We start from the raw sequence: 25,014 nt of genomic DNA on the forward strand, positions 1-25,014 counted from the left end.
TGAGTCCAGGTTTTCCCCCGTTTGCCAGGTGTGCCACGGGAAACATAAACCGTTTTTTCTCGAAACATGCACCAATCCATGTTTTGTTTCCACACTAGGACTGTCGGAGGCCTCTGGGCACCCCATAGCTGGGCAATGTCACGCTTAGCGATCATGTTACCCAAGGTCGCCCATCGAAGCTGCGCCAGATTGTAATCATTCGGCTCCCAGACGTTCAGCAAGCACCTCCGCGCTTCAGGCATCAGCCGTACACCCGTAACCTCACTCATTACCGCATGCACGCGATTCCAATAGCTCAGCACAGCCGGACATTCCCAAATCATATGGAGAAACGTGGCCACCATGCCGCATCCACGCCTGCACAATCCATCCATCGAGAATCCCATTCGCACCAGACGCGGACCAGTCACATACACCCTATGCAGAATTTTGAGTTGAACAAACCGAAGGCGTGCCGGGATAGCCACCTCTTTCGGGGAAGAGATCGCGGCCTGCCAGTCTTCATCATCGAGCTCCAGACCATCACTGGTCCACAACCCTCGGAGGCCTTCCAATAAGTCAATCCTAGTATTAATCAGTTTTTTATAAATGAGCGAGATAGTGCTATCAGGGACATGCCCATCTAGTATCCTATCTTCAAGCGGGGATGCTTCCGGCACGTCCGAGCCTCGGGGAAAGACAGACAAGATTGCGTGCCGGACTTGCGCATACCGAAAGGATTCCCTATCATTCAATCCATATTCAACTTTAAATTCCTCAAAAGTTTTGATCCTACCCTTGATCCACACATCATCGACCCTGCTGATCCCTATCATGTCCCACCGATCGAATCCCTTCGATTGCCAAAGGGAGCCAAGTTTATCCGAGGCATAGAGTGGAGTAGCCCGGGTCGGTCTGTCAGCCCATCCCGTGGCCTCCGTAGCCCGATACCACACCTGCACCGCTGTTTTAGTGGGACCCGTAAGAGATCCACCGGCTGACGTCGCGTATAAAGCCCTGTTGTAATCGCCGCCGGGCAGCAACCATTTATCCATCGCAAAGGCCGGGTTTAGTGAATGAGCATAGGTGCCGTGGTTGATGGCCCCTAACTGAGAGGCCCAATAATAGCGACGGTTGTCCGGGAGTGCGATGCCGCCATCATACCAAGGGAGCGTGAACTTCGAAAGGGCAATACGAGAACGGCCCCCCCATATCAACTGTCGCTGTAGACATTCAATCTTCCGGAAATACCCAGCTGGTACTACGTCAAGCGTGTTTTGAAGCGCATAAAGAAATCGGGGGAGCGACATCATCTTAAACAACGCCGCTCGTCCCAGGGGAGAGAGAGGGAGTCTGTTCCACGTTTCTATATCCGCCCGAAGACGTCGGAGAGGGGGCAACAAATTGCGCTCGTAACGAAGCGTAGGGTCTAGGGTAACAAAGATTCCCAGATATTTGAATCCCTCGAGCACCACCGAAATAGGACATCCACGTGGCAAGAGGGGAGCATCGCCGGAAAGAACATAAACGCAAGATTTCGACCAATTGATGACTAGACCGGAATTTTTACAGAAAGAAGTCAAAACGTCGAAAAGGACGATCAACGACTTCCGGGGCGACGTAAGGTATAAGAGTATATCATCCGCGTACAGAGATATACGGTCTTCAAATTCCGGAGACCATCTAATACCCTTCAAGGATGGTTCCCATCTCAACCAAGCCGCCAATGGCTCTAAGGCAAGAGCAAACAGAAGTGGGGACAAAGGACAGCCCTGGCGCGTACCCCTACCAAGCGCAAAGGAGGCCGAAACGCGCCCATTCACCACTACCTGGGCTAAAGGGCCAGCATAAAGCAGCTGCACCCAACGGATAAAGGCGGGCCCAAAACCGAATTTAGAAAGGACCGCCCAAAGATAAGGCCACTCAAGCGTATCAAACGCCATAGTGGCGTCTAGGGATGCCAAGATGGCCGACTCCCGCAGAGTCCCGGCTCGCGCTAGGACTCCATGGAGGCGCCGAAGATTAAGTGCCGTATTGCGATGTGGTATAAAGCCGGATTGGTCCGGGTGAACAAGATCTCCTATAACAGATATCAAACGAGTAGCAAGAACTTTGGCCAGGATCTTAGGTTCAACATTGATCAGGGAAATAGGTCTGAAAGATTCGCAGCGGTCACGCGGCTTTCCCTCCTTATGGATAACCACTATGGAGGCCAGCCTTTGATCAGGAGGAAGAGACCCTTTCTCTAGGGATTCCAAGAACATCGATCGCAAATACGGCGCCAGTACGTCGGGACGGAGCTTGTAAAGCTCGATGGGGAGTCCATTAGGGCCCGAGGCCTTCCCGGAGCGAATCGATCGGATAGCGGTCGCAATTTCATCAACCGTGAGCGGAGCTTCCAGTAGGTCCCGCTCCGGGTCAGACAAGCATGGCAGCGAGATATCGCGTAGAAGCAAGCGGGAGTCCTGCTCTGATCGATCGGACACAGGGGAGTACACTACCCGAAAATAATCGGCGAACCGCGCAACGATCCCAGCAGGGTCAGTGATACTTTCACCATTCACATCAACTATGACAGGGATAACTCGACTCGCGCATTCTCTCCTATCCAACCAAGCAAGCAACTTCCCAGCCTTATCTCCCACATCATACAGGCGCCCCTGCTGTTCACGACCCATCTCTTTCGCAGCGTCAGTCACAAGTGCTCTATATTCGTGCTGTTTTAGGTCTAACAAGTGCAGCTTCTCAGGGGAGGCTCCAGAGTCCAACTCTCCCTCAAGGATGGTAAGTTCAGTCTCAAGACGGACAACCTCTTCCCGCTTACACCTCTTAACATTGCCAATCGATGAGAGGGCTTGTCCCCGAATGACAGTTTTATACGCCTCCCACAAGGAGACAGAAGAGGACACCAAACCCACATTTTCAGCAAAGTAACGATCGATCGCTTTAAGTAATTCCACTCTAATCTTAGGATCACGGAGATACCATGGGTTAATCGGGGCAATCCGACCTCCTGACCCCAGACGAGCGTTCACAACTAACCACAGCGGGGAGTGATCCGAAATACCCCTGGCAAGATGTTTCACCTCCCCTATGAGGGAAGCCTGGGAGGAGGGCATCAAAACATAATCTAATCTCGAAAGGCTGCCATGGGCCCCGGAGTGAAAGGTATACTGCCGTTGCCCAGGATGATGTAAACGCCAGCAATCGGTTAGCCCCATTGCCTCCAGGAAGTCCCCCAGCCAGGATTGAGTTTAGCGAGGACACGGGGAGGGTGACGATCATACATTCCAGACACTACTGAGTTGAAATCCCCCCCTACTACAAGTACACCCTCGGGCACTCCCAGGATCACTTTTCCCAAATCAGCATAGGTCGTAGTTTGAAGGCCTGGGGGTATGTAAACCGAGAGTAAAGTAAGCACCCTCCCTTCCCATCGCCCTACAAGAGCGGCATAACGCCCCCTATCATCAAGTATAACATCATCAATAGCAAGGGGGAGGGAGGTCCGAACCAGAATGCCCACCCCTCTGGAGCCGGAAGTGAAACCCGAGTGGGCCATGAGACGCTATCCACGCCTATTCATGGCGTGGCACGTATTACCCAGTAAGTGTGTTTCTTGAAGCAAGACCACATCAGGAGACAAGCGTCGTAGCAACTGTAAAACCACCCCCCGTTTAATTCTGTCTCCCAACCCATTTACATTCCAACACAGAATGCGTAGTCCCCTATCCCCCATCCCAGAATCCGCCCCAGGTCCCCCCCCACACCAGCCGCGACACTGCAACACAGGAGATCATCAGTACTATGCCTTGAATAAAACAAAACCCCCTAAACTTGAACCCCCCAACCCCCCAAACCAACATTATACCCCCACCCCGCACCCCTGCGTGAGACTCAAAAGCCACCCCAACTTGCAGTGTGCCTGTCGCCCTAACATACAACTAATCTACGAAAAGAACCCCAGAGGAGGAAGACACAACCGACCCCCTCCCACACACCATTAAGACAACACAGTAGCGAACAACAGTAGCATAGCATCAAACCACTGCCGAAAGTCAATACGTTGGTCCAGGAGCCGATTCACTCCCTATTCCTGCTCCATCAGGCCGCCCTCCGCTCCACCGGAGTGTTCCGAATGATCAATCTGAAAACGGATAAATGATCAGCCAGGTCACGACCACAAAAGCCCGTCGTCTAAATCAGGATAAGATACAGGATGATCGATGGAGGTGGCGAAGGTCCGGGAGCTCTGAGCTCACGCGACCATCTTGGGTGCGCGCTAAGCTCCTCCTCGATGGAATCATTGTTAAAAGTGTGGTGATATCAAGAACTACTGGGAATTGCTGACCACTATTTTATTGACTTGACGCAAATCAATCACCAAACGATATACATCACTAGCACTCTTGGGAGAGTCTAGAGGCGCCCTTTTTAGGACCGGAAGAATAAAATTATTGCATATGTTACCAGTGGTCTCCTCGACAACTCCCTTGTGTATGAGGTTGTGGAAAAGTAAATTTCGCCATGTTCTGTGTCCCTACGCGTCCTCCATCATATGTTATGTGTGCATGATTAATATGCATATGTACTCCCCATGTTCGATTAATGACGCAATTACAGTTGTGTCCATCTCTAGTATGCCAGTTTCCAGTTCTCGTGACTACTACGAATATTAGGCCTATGTAAAGCTACGTTGCCACGTTTCTCAGTGTGCACGTTATTCCATTGTAAAGTCCCCGTTTCTAGGCCTCAAAAGGGCCTGGACACTAGATTCAGCTTCTGTCTCCTGAGCCTCGCTGAGGAGCGATACAGCCCCCACCTGTGTATCCTCGACCCTTCACTTACTTCCTGCCTCGCAGTGCCCGGTTCAGCCTGGCTCTGCCTCTGAGTCTGCCAAGAGTATGTTATGATTCTAGTTATCAGTCCAGCCCTCCTTCTCTGCATTCCTAAGCTACTGAATCGCATCAATAGTTTCCGTCATTGTCTAGCCTTTACGTCTCCATGTAAGAGAAATACTGCATTTAATGGTCATTTAATATTCTTCATCACGCACTACATGTAGAATAATGCATGCTCCAGTCTTAGAATCAAGTTAGCCTTTCCCCTCCTAACTCTTAGTTTATATCAACATGTTCTCTAAACATCAGATACTAGATACTGCTTAGGTACATGTCGCCCTGACTCTCCAGACTTCAGTCTCTGCTCCTAGCACAGAGTTCGTAGCCCCCAGCTTCTCCTAGTAACACGTCATTGCCAGTTTGCGCGCACCATTAGGTCAGAGGTCCCGGCTCCTTAGGTAGCCCCCTCCATGTTTCCGCCCCATTCATGACATATTCTGTTACGTTTGCATCACATGTCTATGTATACGCCTCTGTTACACCTACTTTCACCCTTATCTTTCGCGACTGCTATTGACCACACCCACTGCTCCGCCTATCGTATGTATTGTAATGCAACTGTTTTAGTATATATGATCGTGTATTGTTATTAAATGTTACGCCGATTCCGATCCTGCCCCCGGCAGCGCTGCCATCCTATTCCTGTGCAGGTTGTCCTGTTCCTGTCCTTTATGCTGTAATAAACCTGCAAAACTCCTACTACCTCGAATCTTGACTCTTATTTATTGAGCTATCTGTTATTCATTTATCCATTCAAAAATAGAGGTATTATTTATTTATTTACCACATAATGGCGCCCGAACAGGGACTTCCCCTTTCCCCACGCGTCGGTGAAGCCACGCCGGCCCCCTGACCCTCTGCAGTCGTGACGGAACTCTTCTGCGCACCGGCAGATATTTCTGCTTTAAGTATCCCTCAGGCCCACGGAGGAGACGGAGGAGGCGGTCCAGCATCCAGACGAGACGGTGGAGGAACGCGGCGAGTCCCGACCAGAGCCCAAGCCAAGAGTCCAAGGTCCGAGGTATCCGGAGGCCCACCCGTAACAGAAGTCCGAAGTTCGTCCGTCCGGCGTCGAAGCAGTCCAGTCCAGTCCGAGGCCTTCCGTTCTTGCTGCCCGGTGAGTACCGTTGCTGGGGTAGTATCTAGACAGGGTCAATCTAAATTGTCTCTGGTCCGATGGGTCTGGGTACGCAGATCTGAAACGAAGTGTTCACCTAGGTGGATACGGGTCTTGATGCGTCCCTTTATGGGACCGGTATGTTCCGTGCTGTTTCAGCAGCGCATCCAGTAATTCTAGTCTGTTCCATTCTCGAGAAATTCATGTGTTTCTGTTCTCAGTGTTCCAGGTAGTATTCTGTCCGAACTGTTGCTTCATAATGTTATTCAATGTATTTTCAATGTCGTGGTATGCCTGAATTGTTTTCTCAATTGTTATTGTTCCTCGTGTATTGTATTGTGTTCAGATTCAAGTTTGCAATGTCCCTCTTTTCGAGATTACGTCAGTTAAAAACTAGAAAGGGTCTGCTAGAAGAAGCAGTTCCTGTCCCGCCTAGGGACAGTCCAGGTCATTTTATGTATCAAAAGCATGGCATAAGTGCCATACTATATCTAGATTTATGGGTAGAGTATACCAAACAGTTAGAAGAAAAGTATAGATGGCCCGTATCGGGTACGTGGGATGCCGAGTGCATCATGAGAGTAGAAGAAGCATTATGGAAAAAGAAAGCCAGACAGTCACAGAAAGATGCCATTGAGTTATGGCGCAAAGAATCTCATAAAAGAACCGAAAAAGAAATCAGAAAGTCAGAATTAAGTAGAGAATCCTTAGAACGAGCCCAAGAAAGGGAATTAATCGAGATTGGTGAACGAGTTAAAACCGAACAGTCAGACAGACAGAGGCATGCTCTTATTAAGGGTATGTATCCTCTTCTTGCCGAGGGCTTGCCAAAAGCGACCCCAGAGGCATCCAGTAATTTCCCGCCACCACTAGTTCCGACCAAGCTACGTCACAAACCGACCGCAGCTGATATTTTCATTTCGTCCTATTTGGACGACACAGTCCCAGAATACGCAAATCCTGTTCCTACTCCGCCAGTCCCTGTAAACCAGGCACTTCCCGCTCCTCCAGACACCGGAGTACCTGTTACGGTACCCCCGGTCCAGCCCACCATACAAGTTCAGCCTGCATTTCCATTTCCCACTCTGCCAGGACGAAGAGCATCAGTAGACGACTCTAGTTTAGGGGCCGCAGGGGGAGGTCCTCCAGGAACCCCGCCGCCACACAAGCGTTTAACGTTAGCCGAATTACATGCACAAGCGTCACAGCGTACGCCCAGGTATCAGTCTGTTGCAGAAATAAGAAAAGCCCTTAATGAATGTGGCTATGATCCAGTCCCAGGCGAGGATAATATGGTTTTATATTCATTACGCGTGAGAAAGGTGACCGAGTATCTAGTCACCCTACCAGATATGAAAGAAGATCTAGACAGAATATATCGTTTCATCCGTACAGGGAATGATCCAGAAAGTATTAGTGACGTCATGTGCCAAAGAAAAGTTGAAGTCCAGCTCATGATATTAAAGTTTCTGATTAATTGTCTAATCAGAGAACAAGATTCCCCGACCAAAGATCAGGCCGAAATGAAAATCCTGACAAGGTGGAGTGATAATATAGCCGAGGGTAAGCATAAGACTATCAGTAGTATAGAGAGTATGTACAAGAAAATCCGTAAAGAAATAATAAAGTTACACGACCAACGTAAAGAAGCACAAGTAAGCGAGAAAGAAAGTAACTCTGATACTGAAGAGGTAGACGACGAGAATCCCGCCAGAATAGCGTATGTAGGAAAATCTAGATTTCCAGATCGCCATTTGCGCCTAGAACACAAGTCAACTTTCCATCGTCCAACACCAGAACAAGGTTCCCTAGAACAAGTATTTCAAGCTACCGATCACATTCTGAAGTCACGAATCGGTTATAGTGAGTTAAGTACTATGCATGAACAAGAACTAGCCCGATCAGCAGTCCGATGGATTACTGATTCTACCACTTTTCCGGACGAAATAGTGGCACAAATGTTTCTGAAATTGCCCCCAGCCGAGCAACGACTGGTGGGTATGTATATGATCCAGCACCTCATTACATTGTATGAGGGTCAACATTCTGATCCAGGTCCGTTACATGATGTCCTGAACGAGTTACTCCAGTATAAATGGAAAGGTTTAGGTACTGATTTAATTAGTGTCATTCTAGAACAGCGCCACAAATACAGAACGTTTTTGAACCCGCATTTTGTTCATGCCTCACCCCCAGAAAGTAAACCCTTTTACATAGACAGACAGAATCCGTTAAGAGAAGTGCATCCAGTTAAGACAGAGGGTGGTGAAATGCAACGAGTGTTTGTTTACACCCCTATCACAAAGATGGAACTCTTAGAGATAAAAAAGTTAATTCCCTGTCATGATAAAGATCCAGCAGGGTTCCACCGAGAATTAAAAGACATGCTCCGTATGGGAGAATACACGTATCCAGATATTATTAAAATGTTAAAGGTCCTGTTGCCCGCAGGGGTATATGAGAAACTCAAGGAAAAAGAATGGGAGGTGGGAGAGAAAAAGATCGATTGGGCAGTTCTAGAAGCTGAAGATAAGGCACGAGTACCAGGTACCGGTCTTGGAGATAAATGTAAAGAATTACCTGAACTGTTAATACAAGTTTTGCCCAGACTATTAGCAACTAAAAAGGAAGACTGGGATGCAATCTCAGCATGTAAACAGAAACAAGACGAAGACACTAGTGATTTTTACTCTAGATTTGAAAAATGTTTTATTATAAACAGTGGCCTCAAGACGAGTAGCGAGTCATACCCTCATCTTTTTGTTACTAAACTAGTCGAGAACTCAAGTCCACAAGTTAAGAATCGAGTTTTGAAAGTCGAAAGTACCTGGCAAGCTAATACCCCGTCCCAAATGTTACAGATGCTTCAATATCACCAGAATAGAATCAGAGAAGAACAAGAACATGAAAGGAAACGTATGAAAGACACGAAAATGAAAGTACTAGTTGCACAATCTGTTCCTCAAGACAGTCAGAAGAGGGGTCCGAATCAAGCCAGTCATCCTGCAGCTCCCGTTAAAGGAAACTGCAATTATTGTAAACAGCCAGGTCATTTTATAAACGAGTGTGCAGTTCTGAAACACAACATAGCTACCGGTAAGACTAAAGAAAGACCACGTCCGCCTAGACAAGAACAAGTTACACAGACTCCTCAGTCACAGAATGCACCACAGACAGTTACAGCACCACAGCCTATTGCTGCAACACAGCATGTTACACAGCAGATGTACCAGTATGCACAGTCTGAGTATCCAGAGTATCAGCCATATTCATGAAACAGCCTAGAGAGGGAGGTAGGCTTGCCTCTCATCGAGATACCTGTAGATCAAGAAGGTCCCTATGTTCATAGTCAAGTATTAGGGAAAGACAGAAAGTTTCTGATTGATACAGGGGCAAGTAGGACCACTATAAGTCACGCCGAAGTTCCAGGGGCTCCGCTCTCAGGCTCTAGAAATGTTTCCCTTGGATTTTCAGGAAAGCCTATTGTAAATGAAATATCAAAGCCAGTTACTCTAGAAGTAGGTCCATTGTCCCGCACTACTGATCTGTTACTTACTAAGTCATGTCCAGAAAATCTATTAGGCATTAAGACACTGAAAGAGTTAGGTGCAGTTATATGCTGTTCCCCAGAGGGAATACGATTGTTCCTACGCGACTTCAAGGGTCACTATGTATTACGAGATTTTGATCCCAGATTGTCCAATGTTCCGCAGCATCTATGGGCGCAAGGTCCAACTGATGTTGGTTATATGCAAATCACACCCCATCGTGTGACTCTCAAGCCAGGTGTAGTGTTACCACGAATCAGGCAGTACAGATTGCCACCTGAGGCTGTAGCAGCCTTATCCAAAATTATTGACGAGCTCATCGCTCAAGGAGTAGTTGTAGAAACTGACTCCAATGTATGCAATTCTCCGATCATTCCTGTTATGAAACGTACTGATCCAAATGCACCTCCAGTATATCGATTAGTGATTGACCTTCGAGAGCTTAACAAATGTATTATTCCCCAGTACCCAGTTGTCCCAGATATCTCTTCCCTATTGACAGCCATTGATTCCGAAGCTTCATTTTTTACGGTCATAGACCTCAAGAACGCGTTCTTCAGTGTTCCCATTCATCCAGACAGCCAGTTTCTTTTCGGATTTTGTTTAAATGGAAGGAGCTATATGTTCACACGCGCTCCTCAAGGTTTCACAGAAAGTCCTAGTATTTACAGTCAAGCACTCAAGAGACAACTAGACAACATTCACATGCCAACTGACACTGCCCTGCTCCAGTATGTCGATGATCTACTGATCACAGCCCGTTCTGAACATGCTTGCGAACAAGCATCCCTTACAGTCTTGTATTTCCTAGCCGAGATGGGGCACAAGGTGTCCCCTTCGAAGCTTCAATTCTGTGTCCAGCAAGTGGTCTACCTAGGACACTTACTGTCCAAGAGGGGTAGGCAGTTGACACCCGACCGTATCCAGTTAATAGCGAGTCTTCCTCAGCCCAAGACCCAGAAGGAGGTACGTGCTTTTATTGGCCTTACTTCTTACTGCAGACAATGGATTCCTCAGTATGCATTTCTAGCTAAGCCACTGATACAGTTAACGACACAGGAGGCAGCAGTATCGACTGTCCTCCCTTGGACATCTGAACATACATTTAGTTTTAATGAGTTAAAGAAAGCCCTATGTCAAGCTCCAGTTCTAGCAACACCGAACTACAGTAAGTCTTTTACACTTTTCGTCACTGAACGTGAAGGTACAGCATTATCTGTTCTCACACAAGATCAAGCAGGACAATACAAGCCCTGTGCTTATTTTTCGAGCACATTAGATCCTGTAGCCCAGGCTCTGCCTGCGTGCCTCAAGTCAGTTGCAGCCACAGCACTAGCTATCAGACAAAGTGATTCCATAGTATTAGGACACTCCCTGACAGTACAAGTTCCACACTCCGTGGAAGTTCTTTTGAACCGAACACAAACTCAGCACTTGACTATTGCACGATTGACAGGTTATGAATTGACACTGTTCCAGCCACACATAGAAATCAGACGCTGCAACGTTTTAAATCCTGCTACATTGTTACCATCAGTTACTTCGAATTCTGCCACACACGACTGTGTGGAAGTAGTTAACATCATGACAAAGCCAAGACAAGATCTGACAGATATTCCATTACCAGATCCCGACCTGACGCTTTATTTGGATGGTTCATGTATGAGAACAAGTACAGGAGAACTAGTCGCCGCGTATGCAGTGACTACCGACACCGAAGTTATAGAGACACACCGTATTGACACCCTGTCTGCTCAAGCGGCGGAGCTAGTTGCTCTGACTCAAGCCTGCATACACGCCAAGAACCTGAAAGTTAATGTTTATACAGATTCACGTTACGCATTTGGAGTTGTACACGACTTCGGAGTGCTCTGGCAGGAGAGAGGTTTCATGACTTCTCATGGAACCAAGATTCAGCATGGTCTCCTTATTCAGGCTCTGTTAGATGCAATACATTTACCGACATCCATTGCTATCATGAAGTGCAAAGCACATACGAAAGTTACTGACACTATTTCCCAAGGTAATGATCTAGCAGATCGAACAGCCAAGCTCACAGCTCAGACTCCAGACATTCCAGTTAATAAGACACCGACACACACTCCAGATCCGACTACATGTATGACAGTTAAGGACCCTACTCAAGATGTCATAGATATCCAGTTACATGCTACTCCCGATGAAATCAAGAAATGGTCCGAACAAGGAGGGGTCCAGACAGATCAAGGATGGTTAACAAAGGGTAGAGCCACATGGTTTCTCCCCGACTCTATGGTTCAAGTCATTATTAATACCGCACATAGTCCAGCACATTTAGGAGAAAAAGCTATGTTAGACAGTATCCAGAATATTTGGTTCAACAAGCATTTACGAGCTGCAGCCAAGCAGAAAGTCCGTACCTGTATGATATGTTGCCAGTTCAATCCAGGTAAAAGTGTCCCGGTGGAACAAGGTGGATTCCAGCCTCCTGACCACCCTTTTGAAGTCCTCCAGATGGATTACATTCAGATGGAGCGATGTCGAGGTTTCAAGTATGTCCTCGTAGTTGTATGCGCTTTGTCCAGGTGGACAGAAGCATATCCAGTCCCAGATTACACAGCCGCGACCACTGCCAAGCAGTTGGTTCGTGAGTTCTTCCCCCGTTATGGACTCCCTAGAGTCGTATATTCTGACAACGGCCAGCCATTCTCATCTGAACTCATGAAACACGTGTCCCTTTTGTTAGGGTACCAGTGGAAGTTCCATTGTGTACGCCATCCTGAAGCAGCTGGTCTCGTAGAGAGACATAATCAGACCCTGAAAATCCGAATTGCAAAGGTTTGTCAAGAGAAAGGTGTGGACTGGCTAATAGCTCTGCCAGTTGCCCTGTTCTATATGCGCATGGTCGCACATTCCAGATCAGGTCTGTCCCCGTATGAGGTCGTTTTCGGCCGCCCCCCTAACATGTGGGGTACTCCTAGACCTCGAAGTATTACCGATGTTTCAAGTAATATGCTGACAGATTACCTAGCTTCCTTGATGTCTGCCCTCAACTCTTGTCGTTCACAGGTTGCCGCTGCATTTCCAGACAATACCGAGGTGGCACCGCATGAAATCGTTCCCGGATCCATGGTCCTAGTGCGAAATTTCGATCGTTCAAGTCCGCTGGAGCCTCGCTGGAAGGAGCCCCGACAGGTCCTCCTGGCCACCCGCACAGCCGTGAAGTTGGAGGGACGCAAAGGCTGGGTGCATCTTTCGCATATCAAAAAGTTTTATGGATTGAAACCAATTTCAAAGAACATTTCCGAGGATTTAAAGGACTGCCAAAGTACTATTCTTAAGGACTGTCCCGCAAAAGACAATGATACTGCACCCTCCCTGTTAGAGAAAACTCCGCAACAGGAGTATAAGAAGAAATTAAGGTCTAGTAAAATAAGTCAGCCAGTTTGATTGTCTAAGTCCTCCCCTAGGTGAAACGGTTAGACCGGTTTCTGACATGTATAAAATAGACCCCCATAGTGAGAGAGTTAGTCAAAACTCAATCCGATGTATCGTTTTTCTATGTTTCATATTATTTCTCAGTATTATGATTTCCTGCACCAGTTATGCGTTTTATCTGTATTTTCCAGTTTCTCATGTAAATAAGTCTTCTAATGTTACAGTAGAGCACACGTTTAGTGATCTGCCTCCTCATGAACTCTCTTACCGCCTCGCTATGCGTAACAATTCTTTTATCCGCATGTTACATTATTCACACCAGACCAGCAATGCCACTAATTGTTGGGTGTGTGGTCGACTCCCCCCTTTCCAGACACCGAAGGGAGTTCTGCCACTCTTTCCTTATCCATTTTCACATAATGGTTCGTGTGGAGCATGGTCCACGTTAACGTCATCTTCAACAGATATGTCTTTTCTTAACAGTACATGTTTCCCAGACAAGCAAGGTCTTCCCCACAGAACAGGGTTAGATCTAGAAAACGAAGTTTACAATTTAGGTAATTATTCTTCGAATTTCATGGTCCTGAATGTTCAGTCTGATTCCACTCCAGACTTACCTGCTATTTCAGTACTACCAGTCAAAGGCGAATTATGTGTTAGAAATAATGGTTCCGTACATGTAGGACATAGCGATTGTACTAGTATTGTTAAATATAGTGACAGTGGGAAATCTATTTTCAAAGCTTCACGTCATTCTTATTTTATTTGTGGTCAAACCGCATATGTTCGTCTGCCCCTCGATTGGGAGGGAACCTGTTACATTGCCTTCCTACTGCCACCTGTTTTCCTAGCTCCATCTGATTATCATAGAAACACACATCTAGTACACATTAGACATAAAAGGGAGATCGAGTCCCCCATTGTCGATTATACTGAAACTGCTCTAGAACAGTATACAGATTTCAATAGAGGTTTCTTCTTCTTTATAGGACCTATCCAGAATAGTAAGCTAATTCGTAGGTTAACCAGAACCCTTGAAGCAGTAGTCAATGAGACTGCCTCTGCCCTAGGTAACTTAACTGAAGAGCAATCTGCTATGAGATTTGTCGTTTTACAGAATCGTCTCGTCCTTGACGTCATACTGGCCGATAGGGGCGGGGCCTGTAGAGTCATCGGATCTAGTTGCTGCATTTTCATTCCAAATAACGCACCGTCTGTTTATTCAGCTATAACCAGACTCCATAAAATTGCCCATCTGTTACACCAAGACCCAGGCACCTGGACATGGTCCGGTTGGTTCTGGAATATAATTTCCGCTTGGGGATGGAAAGTCTTGTCCTTTCTAGGTATTACAGTAGCGATCATATTCAGCTGCTGCCTCTGTATACAATGTGGCCCTGCGATTTGCGGCATTTGTGCTACCTCTTGTATTCCTAGTCCCAAGCCCCGTTCTAAATCCCGTTCAAAGAAAATTCGAGACGAGCAAATGATACTGTATGAAATGATAGATGGTATCATGAATATTGATGTTTCCTGATGGAAACGTAGTGACAAGGAGGGAATGTGGAAAAGTAAATTTCGCCATGTTCTGTGTCCCTACGCGTCCTCCATCATATGTTATGTGTGCATGATTAATATGCATATGTACTCCCCATGTTCGATTAATGACGCAATTACAGTTGTGTCCATCTCTAGTATGCCAGTTTCCAGTTCTCGTGACTACTACGAATATTAGGCCTATGTAAAGCTACGTTGCCACGTTTCTCAGTGTGCACGTTATTCCATTGTAAAGTCCCCGTTTCTAGGCCTCAAAAGGGCCTGGACACTAGATTCAGCTTCTGTCTCCTGAGCCTCGCTGAGGAGCGATACAGCCCCCGCCTGTGTATCCTCGACCCTTCACTTACTTCCTGCCTCGCAGTGCCCGGTTCAGCCTGGCTCTGCCTCTGAGTCTGCCAAGAGTATGTTATGATTCTAGTTATCAGTCCAGCCCTCCTTCTCTGCATTCCTAAGCTACTGAATCGCATCAATAGTTTCCGTCATTGTCTAGCCTTTACGTCTCCATGTAAGAGAAATACTGCATTTAATGGTCATTTAATATTCTTCATCACGCACTACATGTAGAATAATGCATGCTCCAGTCTTAGAATCAAGTTAGCCTTTCCCCTCCTAACTCTTAGTTTATATCAACATGTTCTCTAAACATCAGATACTAGATACTGCTTAGGTACATGTCGCCCTGACTCTCCAGACTTCAGTCTCTGCTCCTAGCACAGAGTTCGTAGCCCCCAGCTTCTCCTAGTAACACGTCATTGCCAGTTTGCGCGCACCATTAGGTCAGAGGTCCCGGCTCCTTAGGTAGCCCCCTCCATGTTTCCGCCCCATTCATGACATATTCTGTTACGTTTGCATCACATGTCTATGTATACGCCTCTGTTACACCTACTTTCACCCTTATCTTTCGCGACTGCTATTGACCACACCCACTGCTCCGCCTATCGTATGTATTGTAATGCAACTGTTTTAGTATATATGATCGTGTATTGTTATTAAATGTTACGCCGATTCCGATCCTGCCCCCGGCAGCGCTGCCATCCTATTCCTGTGCAGGTTGTCCTGTTCCTGTCCTTTATGCTGTAATAAACCTGCAAAACTCCTACTACCTCGAATCTTGACTCTTATTTATTGAGCTATCTGTTATTCATTTATCCATTCAAAAATAGAGGTATTATTTATTTATTTACCACAAGGTCCTGAACAATATTAAGAAGAGCTTGATCCCCTGCCTTTGGTATTTTATACTGGGGAATACCTGGTAATATGGCTTTGTCCTTCACTCGTATAGAAACTGGGGGTATGTACAATAAGCCTACATCAGTGTCACCAGTGGGCCATAATGTGGGTGGTACTGGATCAAATTTAGGTGGAAGGGGAACATCTTTAGATAGGCATTGTCTAGTACCCACGTCAGGACCCATGGTAATATAAACACCATCTGGCGAACAATATATGGTAGGGTGCAACTTCTTTAGTAGGTCCAAGCACATTAGATTTTCACCACAATTAGATGTTAAAAGGAATGGGGAATCCACAGTAAAAGGGCCAACAGTAAGAGCAAGAGGGCACAAGATGGGGCTTACAACTGGTACTCCTGAAAAACCCACTGAAACATTATTATGGCCAGACAGGGCTGCCCCAGGGACCAGGTGCCGGCAAATAGAACTCTTTGTGGCACCCGTATCAACCAAGAATTCCTTAGTAGATCCTTGCATATCCACTTTGATATAAGGGCCACACTGATCTACAGGTATGTGAACTGGTCCCTTACCCTGTCCCTTGCTGTCCTAGCTGAAAGACATCCCTGTCACGTCATCAACGTCATAATCATCGTTGTAGGTCTGTCCTTCCCTGATGCGCAAAATAATTGTCCGGCGACCTACAGAGGCAGTAGTGTGTTGTTGTCTATTGATCCCACGGCTCCTGTTTCCAGTAACCCTTCCTCTACTGGATGAAACATTGTGCAGAAGTACAGGACACTGGCTGTGCCAGTAACGACCTTCCTTGCAGTAAGGACACTGATTCTGTCCCAAAGGTGTCATGGGTGGCTGTCTAGTGCATAAAAGTTGTTGTTGGGGTCCCCGTCCCCTAGTGTAACCTCAATATACCTGTTGCAATAATACCTTTGTCTTCAGATTCTTATTTCTTTTATCATTTTTGTCTTTCTCTTCATTATCCCTATGCTCATAATATTGGGCCATATTTAGAATCACAGAGGGGTAAGACGTGGACCAGTTGCTTTCAGATGCTTGAAGTCTAGACATTATTTCGGGAAGGAGATTAGTGACAAACCTTTCAACAAACAAGTGGACCCCCCCCCCCCTCTCTGTAGACATACCCTGCCCACTATAATCCAAAATGTCTCTTCAAACCTTGTGAGGAAATCAGAAACACTCTTGTCTTTCTTCTGCTGGCAGGCAGTCAGTCTGTCCCAACTAACTTTCTTGGGAGGAATGAGTGTTTGTATGTATGTTATTATATGCCCGGATAAAGCAAGCAGCGCAGCACCTGGTTTTCTCCTGGCTTTTTAGCCCATCTCAACCCATAATCGCGTCCCACCCACATCAGCAATATGGTCTTAGGTATGTACCGGTCGCCAAATACCAACAGGGACTAGTAGGTCAAAACACATTTCAGTATCCGCTAGAGTCATTACACTAGGATCCGCAGCTTCTGCAAATTCTTTATAGTAAGCAGTAGGATTTTTATAGGATCGGTAAATGTAGCCTTCAGGGCCAGAACTTCCCTTCTTTTCCATGGAATTACCCCCAGGCGTAAGACTGGATTCTGAAAGTTTTCGTCAGCAGTACCCCTGTGCGTCGGTAGGCGTCGTCGTGCGGCTCCGTGTACGTCATTGGCTTCGTAGTCACATAGATGACGTCGTCGGAGGTACTTAGATGCGCCCATGCGCGCTGATGTTAGTTCTTTCTTTTTCAGTGCCAGCAAGCGCAGATCCGGAGAGAGCAGTACCCCCAGTCACTTTTTGACTGAGTTTTTTTTGGGACTTTTGTCTCTATTTTTTGAGTCTTTGACTCCTGGTGTATAGGGATGCCCACTTTTAAGTCTTGCGCGGCTTGTCCCCACATGATGTCAGTGATGGACCCGCACCGTGAGTGTCTCCCCTGCCCGGGCGCGACCACGAATGCCGGGCCATGACTCCGAAAACCTTGCAGGAGCGGTCCCGAAAGTTGCTGGAGGCCCGGGAGTCGGCTGTGCGCTGTTCAAGGTCTCGGTCCCGTGAGAGGTCGAGGGACCGGTCGCAGAGCCGCCACCACCACCATCGTTCGTCAAAGTCTTCACACTCGGAGTCAGGTAAGGCAAAGCACAAGAAGTCGAAGAAGCGTTGTCGCTCTTCGCCTTCCCCTAGCCTGTCACGTGACATGGCTGAGGGCTCGGGCGGAGCCTGCGCAGTTGCAGATGGCCTACATGCCCATCCCGGGTCCGTCGGCGACTCCGGCCCAGCTACAAGACTTCCTGTCAGCCATGGCCCGCCTTTTTGCCCATCGGGCCCTGCCGTAACTCCATTGGGCCCCGTCGGTCCCACTGGGTGTCCTCGCTCTTCTTCATCACGGCTACGAACCCGACATCGTTGACGACTCCGGTCTCGGCACCGCGAGACTCCCATGGATCCATGCATGGATCCCAGCCGATGTTGGGTGGCCTCGGACGACCTCCACCGACATCGACAACGGATGTGGAAGAGTGCATTCTTGCTTCATTCAAGTATGCAGCGCTATAATCGTATGGCTTAAGAGGTACCACACCACACAATCTCATCTTTTTTTGGCTCCACTAAAGAACTCCACGCCTCATTAATCCTATGGCAACCTCTTGATAGACGGTCTCACGCCGCATGTTCCCAGCGGATATTTAGGGTGATTTGTCCCCCTGACATCCATTAATTCATTGTGTCTTGACCTATCAACAGACCACGTCTGTGGTTGGGTCCCTCCTTCTCCCTGTCCTGAGGAAGACCCACAGCCGAGGAGTCTACTTACCCTTTGGCATCAGGGTCGAAAATTCGACAATTTACAATGTCTTGTAAAGGGTAGAGCTTCGACATAAAGAGGGTCCTTCCTCTTCTTCAAAAAGAATTCCATCACAAAGGGATGTATAGGCTGCGATTTAGTAGCTGGTTTCCCAAATTGCAGCAAGACCGCATCCTGCGAAGCGCTGGCCACAACCTCATCCGTAAAACCCATATTCCCCTGACATGAGAGAGGATGTCAGGCACCAAGTCTTTAGAGATATATTTGCCCTTCGGGTCCACCGCACTCAAGGAGGAACCATCGGAAGAGTCAGAACTGGAAATGTCCGAATAGAGGTCAAGACCCCCACCAGAACAACCACCAACTGACTTCTTGGAGGATTTCAAATCGGACAAAGTCTCCAAAATCACGCGCTTCAATCGGCTGTCATCCAACCTGGCCTGCTTCATAGGAGATGCAAAATCCCCACTGTCCGCCGGGGAAGAGGAATAGGAGACAGGAGACATATGTTTGTGCTTACGCTGATGTTTCCCCATAGTCACAGCACAACCACCAGGAGTAAACAGTACAGCATGCACTGGTGCAGGCAGAACAGAAATTATGTGTAACTCCTCCCTCACATTTAAAGCCAGAAACCGGAAACGGCATACCTCAAAGGGAACCGGCATGCTGGAACAGCTGAAACAAATGCAGGCAACGATGCAGGGCGTGGCCAGCCAGAGGCACAAACCCTGTCCATTCCCGGCCATAGGCTAAACACAGGAGGAGGAGTCAAAGACACCACTCTGAGCATTGCACAGAGCACGCGGAGCCCAACCTGGGCGTCCACTGCCACCGAGGCTGCCGCGGGCAATAAAGTGGAGGCCCCATCCAGCGCGGCTGTCATCCAGCGAGCGGCGCAGCACTCCGAGCCCTTCCCCGGTGCCCATTACCACAGAGGCTGCCGGGGAGGGCTTCAACATCGCAGGAATAAAGCAGGGCCCCGGGAAGCCACACCATTCCCACGAGGCTAGAAGAACACCAGCGGAGCGGGAACAAAGCCCACACCAAAACACCGGGACTTCTAAAGAGAGCGGGAAGCAGCGACGGCTACAACAACTCCATTGTGAAGCCACGTGGAGGAGGGTGCAGAGACTCACCAGGAAATGAGGAAAGGAGGAAACCAGCCGCAACGACACGGACCACAAGGGACCTGTGCAGCCCAGCAGCACAGGAAACAAAGGCATGGTCGGAATTCAGGAGGCCAGGCGTCCAGACTCCAGCAGCTCCCACGACAATCCAGAAGCACCAACAGAGCCCAACAAAGGAGGAAACAACAGGACAAGCACGTAGAAGGTAAGGGCCCAGCACCTACCACTGCGTTCCCCGTCATGTCCACCGACAGGAAACGAAACAGGAAGTACTTCCTGTTGGCTGTGTAATTATAGCCCCTGGCAGGAGGGTGGGTGGAGCCTAAAATTTTTCCTGTTTTGTTTCCTTTCAGTGGAATATACCTCATTAGTAATGACTGGGTCGAGGACGAGGGCCGTAGAGGTAATAGCATTTTTAACTTGGAGTAAATGTGTTCTGGTAGCCAAATTTAGAACACAGATTAGGGTTCTGGTCTCGGCCTTGACACCAATACAATATGTAATCTGGAAAAAAAATTCTTTGCTGCCTTAGATCTCCACCCATACTCACATTTGGCTTTTATACTACCGTCTGAACTGGAATATTCGGTCAACATTGCCTCACGTTGAAATATTCCTGCTACTGTAAAAGTGTTTTAGTGCTCTTTTGGGCAAAGTCTGAACTATATTAAATATCTAGAAGAAGGAGGAGGAGCCTAGCCTGCGACGAAGATGGCCGCCTAGGACATCGGCTCCGCCGACCCTAGCGCTTCTCTTCATTATCCTGTTCTTTATCCTGTCCTTCCGCCCAGCGACTGCAACGGTGATACTCTCCTGCTTCCGCCGGTGTGTCTCCCGGCGAGACCCGAGTCGTTTTGGCGGTGATCCGCCCTTGCTCCTTTCCCGGCCCGGCGCAGCTGGGGGACCGGGGCTTTGTTTGTTGGTCCGGCCGTCCTCGACCACAGTGGTGGCGGTCAGCGCGGAGGAGGAGGAGCCGGTCGGCTGTTGGGAGGCTGCCGAGTTGTTCTTGTCGCTGCAGTGCCTCGTCCTGCTCGTTTATCCTGTGCGCCTGGATACATTGTATCTCTGCAATTGCTCGGCTTGGAAGCTGTCGGAACGGTTTCTTTGTTTCATCGGCTGGTAGCGGACGCCATTTTCTGCTCAGCCCCTCAGCTTCTGACAGTGGAGTGCCTGGAGCTCATTTGGGGATCCCGATGTTGCATGAACAAGACTGAGCCTGTGCCGCGATGCCCACAGTCGCCCCCATGTCTCTGGCCCGGCGGCCACTGGCGAAAAGTCGGCGCAGTGAACAGTGGGCGGCGAGTTACGATGGCGCTCGGCTTCCCGGGCTGTCTCTCCTTAGTGAGCCTGGTGTGGTTGGAGCTGCTCTTTTCTCTCAGCCTGTGAAGCCGCTGGGGACCGGTGCTGTCCTGTGTGCACTGGAGGCGGTTGGGGCTGCTCTTCGTGTCCATGCCCGAGATCTGGGTTACAGGCTCGATGCTATTTCTCCTGTGGGCCGTGGTTACCCCCCCGTGCGGCACACTGCGCCACATCCTGAGCCGATTCCTGTTGATCTCCATGCTGGGGCGTCTATTGAGAGGTTGGAGGATTATGGATCTGATTCTGCTGAGGTGCTGACCGCGATGATCCGGAGGAGCTCTGGAATTTGTGGTTTCGTACGCTGGCGGGGATGTCGTCCCTGGGCGCCATTTTTGTCATCTCCTTTGTGTGCTGGTGGCGTGACTTTAAATCCATTCCTGGGACTGTTGTTGTCGCTCTGGCCGGCTGCTTCTGACTTCCAGTTTCACTGCCCTGTTTCTGTTTGCATCACTCCTGGACATGTGACTGTGTTTGGCGTGGGCTTTTGTGGGCGACCTCCCATCCTTTGCTGCCTGTTCCGGGATTGTTTCTTCTTCGCGGCGCTGGCCGGACGGCTGGACTCCATCAACCAACATGATCGCAAGGGACAAGGTTAAGACAGTTTTTTTGGGTCGCTATTCCTTCCGTTGCTGGGACTGTATTGAGTGAGCGGAACATTGATTACACCGGCCGTTGGTATCCTGTCTGGTGTGGGAGCCGGTAGCGGGCGGCCGGGTACATATTTGTTGGTGGTCTTCTTCTTCTTCTGCTGATCCTTACCACCTTCGTTGTTTCATTCTCTCCTCCTCCATTCTTTGTACTTGTTGTACTTTTTCCCTTCTTTGGGGCAGTTCCGGGGCGACAGGCACGCTGTTTATGGGCTGGGCCGTAGCCATCACAGGGGTGCAGGGTGGCGGGTGTGGGGGGGGTTTGTTATTTTAGTTTTTTTTGTTCTATGGTCTCTTTCGCTCTTTTCTAGCTTGGGAGGGTTCTTTCCCCTTTGTAGGGCTGGCTGTCCCTTGGTTTTGTGCCTTCTTTCTTTCTCGGGCGTCTTCTTAAACCCCTGTCTTTCTCTTACTGGGGTGGGACTTCTGGGGTGATATCGGGGAATGTTGTTTATTGTATGGTGACCTGTTAATTGATATTACCGTCTCGGTTGTTTAGCTTATTTGGTAGTTATGATCATTGCCTGCCTCAGTTTGCCATCCGGGTATGTCCCCAATGTTTTTTGGTTTTTCTCCTTTTTACGTGAGGTGCAATATCCTTGTTGTGACAGCCCCTACTCTCCTTTGTAATTTAAAAACGAAAACCTAATATCCTTTGTTTTACGCCCCACGACCGGATTTGGTGTCTTTTCATGTATCCTGTTTACCGATTGGTATGCCTTCCTCCTGTTTATGATCGACTGTTTTGCGGCCGGCCATGATGGTTGTGGGCCTGCGCATGTATCTCTTTGTGTTTTTCGAATAAAGGTTTTCAAAAAAAAAAAAAAAAAAAAAAAAAAAATATCTAGAAGAAATTTTAAAAAGTGAAAATAAATGTAAGATTGTGAGAAGCAGGCTTCCTGCGTCTTTGCAGTTTCAATGCAATCTTGTTGGGTGTAGTTCTTATGAGATTTATTGATTTAGAGACATATATTGACTTTATGCACGTGACCAGTGCATCCGTTCATGATTTCCTGGTCTGTATATATTTGAATTGCATTTGCTAACTCACGCATAGTTCAGTTTGTGTGCTGGAAATGACTTTTGTTTGAAAACTCAAGTTTTCAAAAATATGGTTATACTGCTCAACAAATGTTTAGCTATCGATTTTCACTGTAGATATGGATTTTTTTTATGTGAAATATTAGCGATATTTCAGTTGTGGTTGTAGAGGGTAGGATGAACCTTGTTTTCTTCAATCTGTTTTGCAGCAACTTTACCGAAAGAAGCCTGGGTTGGCCATTACTTGTGCGAAGTCAGGACCAAATATGGACAAAAACCGATATAAGGATGTTCTGCCCTGTAAGTATTCAGTTGTTGTCATGCCTATGTTACAATGTAACCCACGTGTAATTCCATGTCGATGGTGTTTTCTTCTCTTAATTGCTGTATTGTTCCCACCAAATAATAAGTGTGTTCTGCTGGCAGAACCATCATATTATGTTGTTCTGATCTATGGATTTACTTGCCCGTCCTCATGCATACCAGGGACTTTAGTTCCTTACGTTGGAACATGCATGAGTTGATAACTGAATCTATTTTATCGCAAAGGTGAACGAGGTAAACCAACAAGAACAATTGTACTACCCTAAATAAGCTTAAGTTGAGTTACCTCAAGTGAGGGATTCTGTGCAACCCATAGTTGCCATGTTACATCTTAACCCCTAAGCTCAGCCTCTATTGAAAAAAAAAACTGCGCTGAAATATAGTTCACGTTTCAAAGAATTTTGTAATGGTCAAGTGTAAGCAATCTTGTAAAGGTATGTTTAAAAGTTTGTGTTATTTAAAACAACACAGGGCCCAATTAAGTGCTCCTGTTCTGAGGTTGGGTTGTCATCTCCAGCGTCATTTTGAGCTGTTCATGGCTTTTGGTACATCACTTTGTATGATAGGTATATGGTATTAAACCTGTTTCACAGCTCAAATAACCAAATATTAGGCGCTCTTAATAGTGAACTCTGCTAATATATACCTAATTGATTCCATCCATCACATTCTTTTCTTTCCACAGATGATGCCACCCGGGTTATTTTACAAGGAAATGAGGAATATATTAATGCAAACTATGTAAATGTAAGTGAACCTGACAACAATTCTGTGTTCCAATGCTTCTTGCTAGGCAGTTTAACTGTGTTCTGGTACATCTTGTCGGTACTCCTGACGTCATTGGTGCCCTTTAGTGAGCTATGTATGGAAGATGTAGATGCACGTTTCTTCCATTTGCATGTTTTTTTAAATATTGTGTGTGGGTCCCCACACTGCGTATAGCCCATCACTGTGACACTCCTTGGTATAAGGTAACTAAAGATTTTGAAATGTCATCTTCAGAGTATGTCCAGCTTTTGGCTGAATAGTTATCAAGGTAAATAATGGTGCAGTGAGATCTTGAGAGGTTCTTTAGCTATTAGTTGAATGGGTGACTTTTGCTTGGAGCACTTAAAAACAGCAGCAACATGGACCACTGGCTGGGGCTGGCCTCTGGTGAATCAATTTCACCAGCATTTCTCTGTTTTTTGCAGCTTTTCAAGATCGTCCTGGCAGTGACAAGCTTTTCAGCTGGGTCAAACCCACTGGTTCTGTAGCCTCTAAGCAGCTTTGATTAGTCCCCCTTGCACCTTAAGCTTCGGTTTGGGAGATGGTCTCCCATTTTATGCTTCAGTGGAAGTTCATCACCGCAAATTGTTGATAGTGCTAGTCTTTTAAAGTTACCCGTCCAGAACATCTACATTTTATGCTTCAGTGGAAGTTCATCCCCTCAAATTGTTAAGTGTGCTAGTCATGTTTAGTCACTCGTCCTGACCATCTACCATGCATCATGAGATTTACCCCAGCCAACGCCTCGATCTTGGAGAAGGAAGTCCTGGATTTACCACAAAGAGGGGCCATAGAAGGGGTGGTGCCTGTGGACCAGGTGGGCATGTAATTTTATCTCCTCTAATTCCTGGTCCACAAAAAGGATGTGTCGGGGGGGGGGGGTGGAGGATTCTCATGGCTATTCTGACTTGATGCTTTTGAACCTCTTTGTCCTTCAGGATTAGTTCAAGCTGCTCACCCGGAGTTAAGGCCTCTTGGCTTTGAACATGCAGCTCTGATAGAGACATCTAGCTGCAGATTCCTTACCTTTGAATTTTCCAGGCATCAGACTGGATCCCTAAGATTTTTTTTTAGCAATACCCTTACACGCCGGTAGGTGGCGTTGGTCAGCTCTGTGTGACGCTGTTGGTGTTGACGCCACCGTTGTGATGTCTGCAGCACCTATATAAGCGCCACCTCAGTGCGCTGACGTCAGTTATTTTCTTTTCATGCCAGTTAGCTCAGTTCCATGAAGAGAGCTACC

At 47.5% G+C, this 25,014-nt stretch overlaps 1 protein-coding gene across 6 annotated transcripts in view; it reads left to right on the forward strand.

The window, feature by feature from the left end:
- Positions 1-25,014, forward strand: part of PTPN3 (protein tyrosine phosphatase non-receptor type 3) — a 1,880,479-nt gene that overhangs the window by 1,520,596 nt on the left and 334,869 nt on the right. For all 6 annotated transcript variants that reach the window (XM_078687727.1, XM_078687724.1, XM_078687726.1 and 3 more), the window contains 2 exons: positions 22,889-22,979; positions 23,689-23,750. In XM_078687727.1, the coding sequence (XP_078543853.1) occupies positions 22,889-22,979; positions 23,689-23,750 (153 nt within the window). The remainder of the gene's footprint in view (positions 1-22,888; positions 22,980-23,688; positions 23,751-25,014) is intronic.

The sequence above is a fragment of the Lissotriton helveticus genome, chromosome 4_1 (genome assembly GCF_964261635.1).
Source record: "Lissotriton helveticus chromosome 4_1, aLisHel1.1, whole genome shotgun sequence".
Classification (NCBI taxonomy): Eukaryota; Metazoa; Chordata; class Amphibia; order Caudata; family Salamandridae; genus Lissotriton; species Lissotriton helveticus.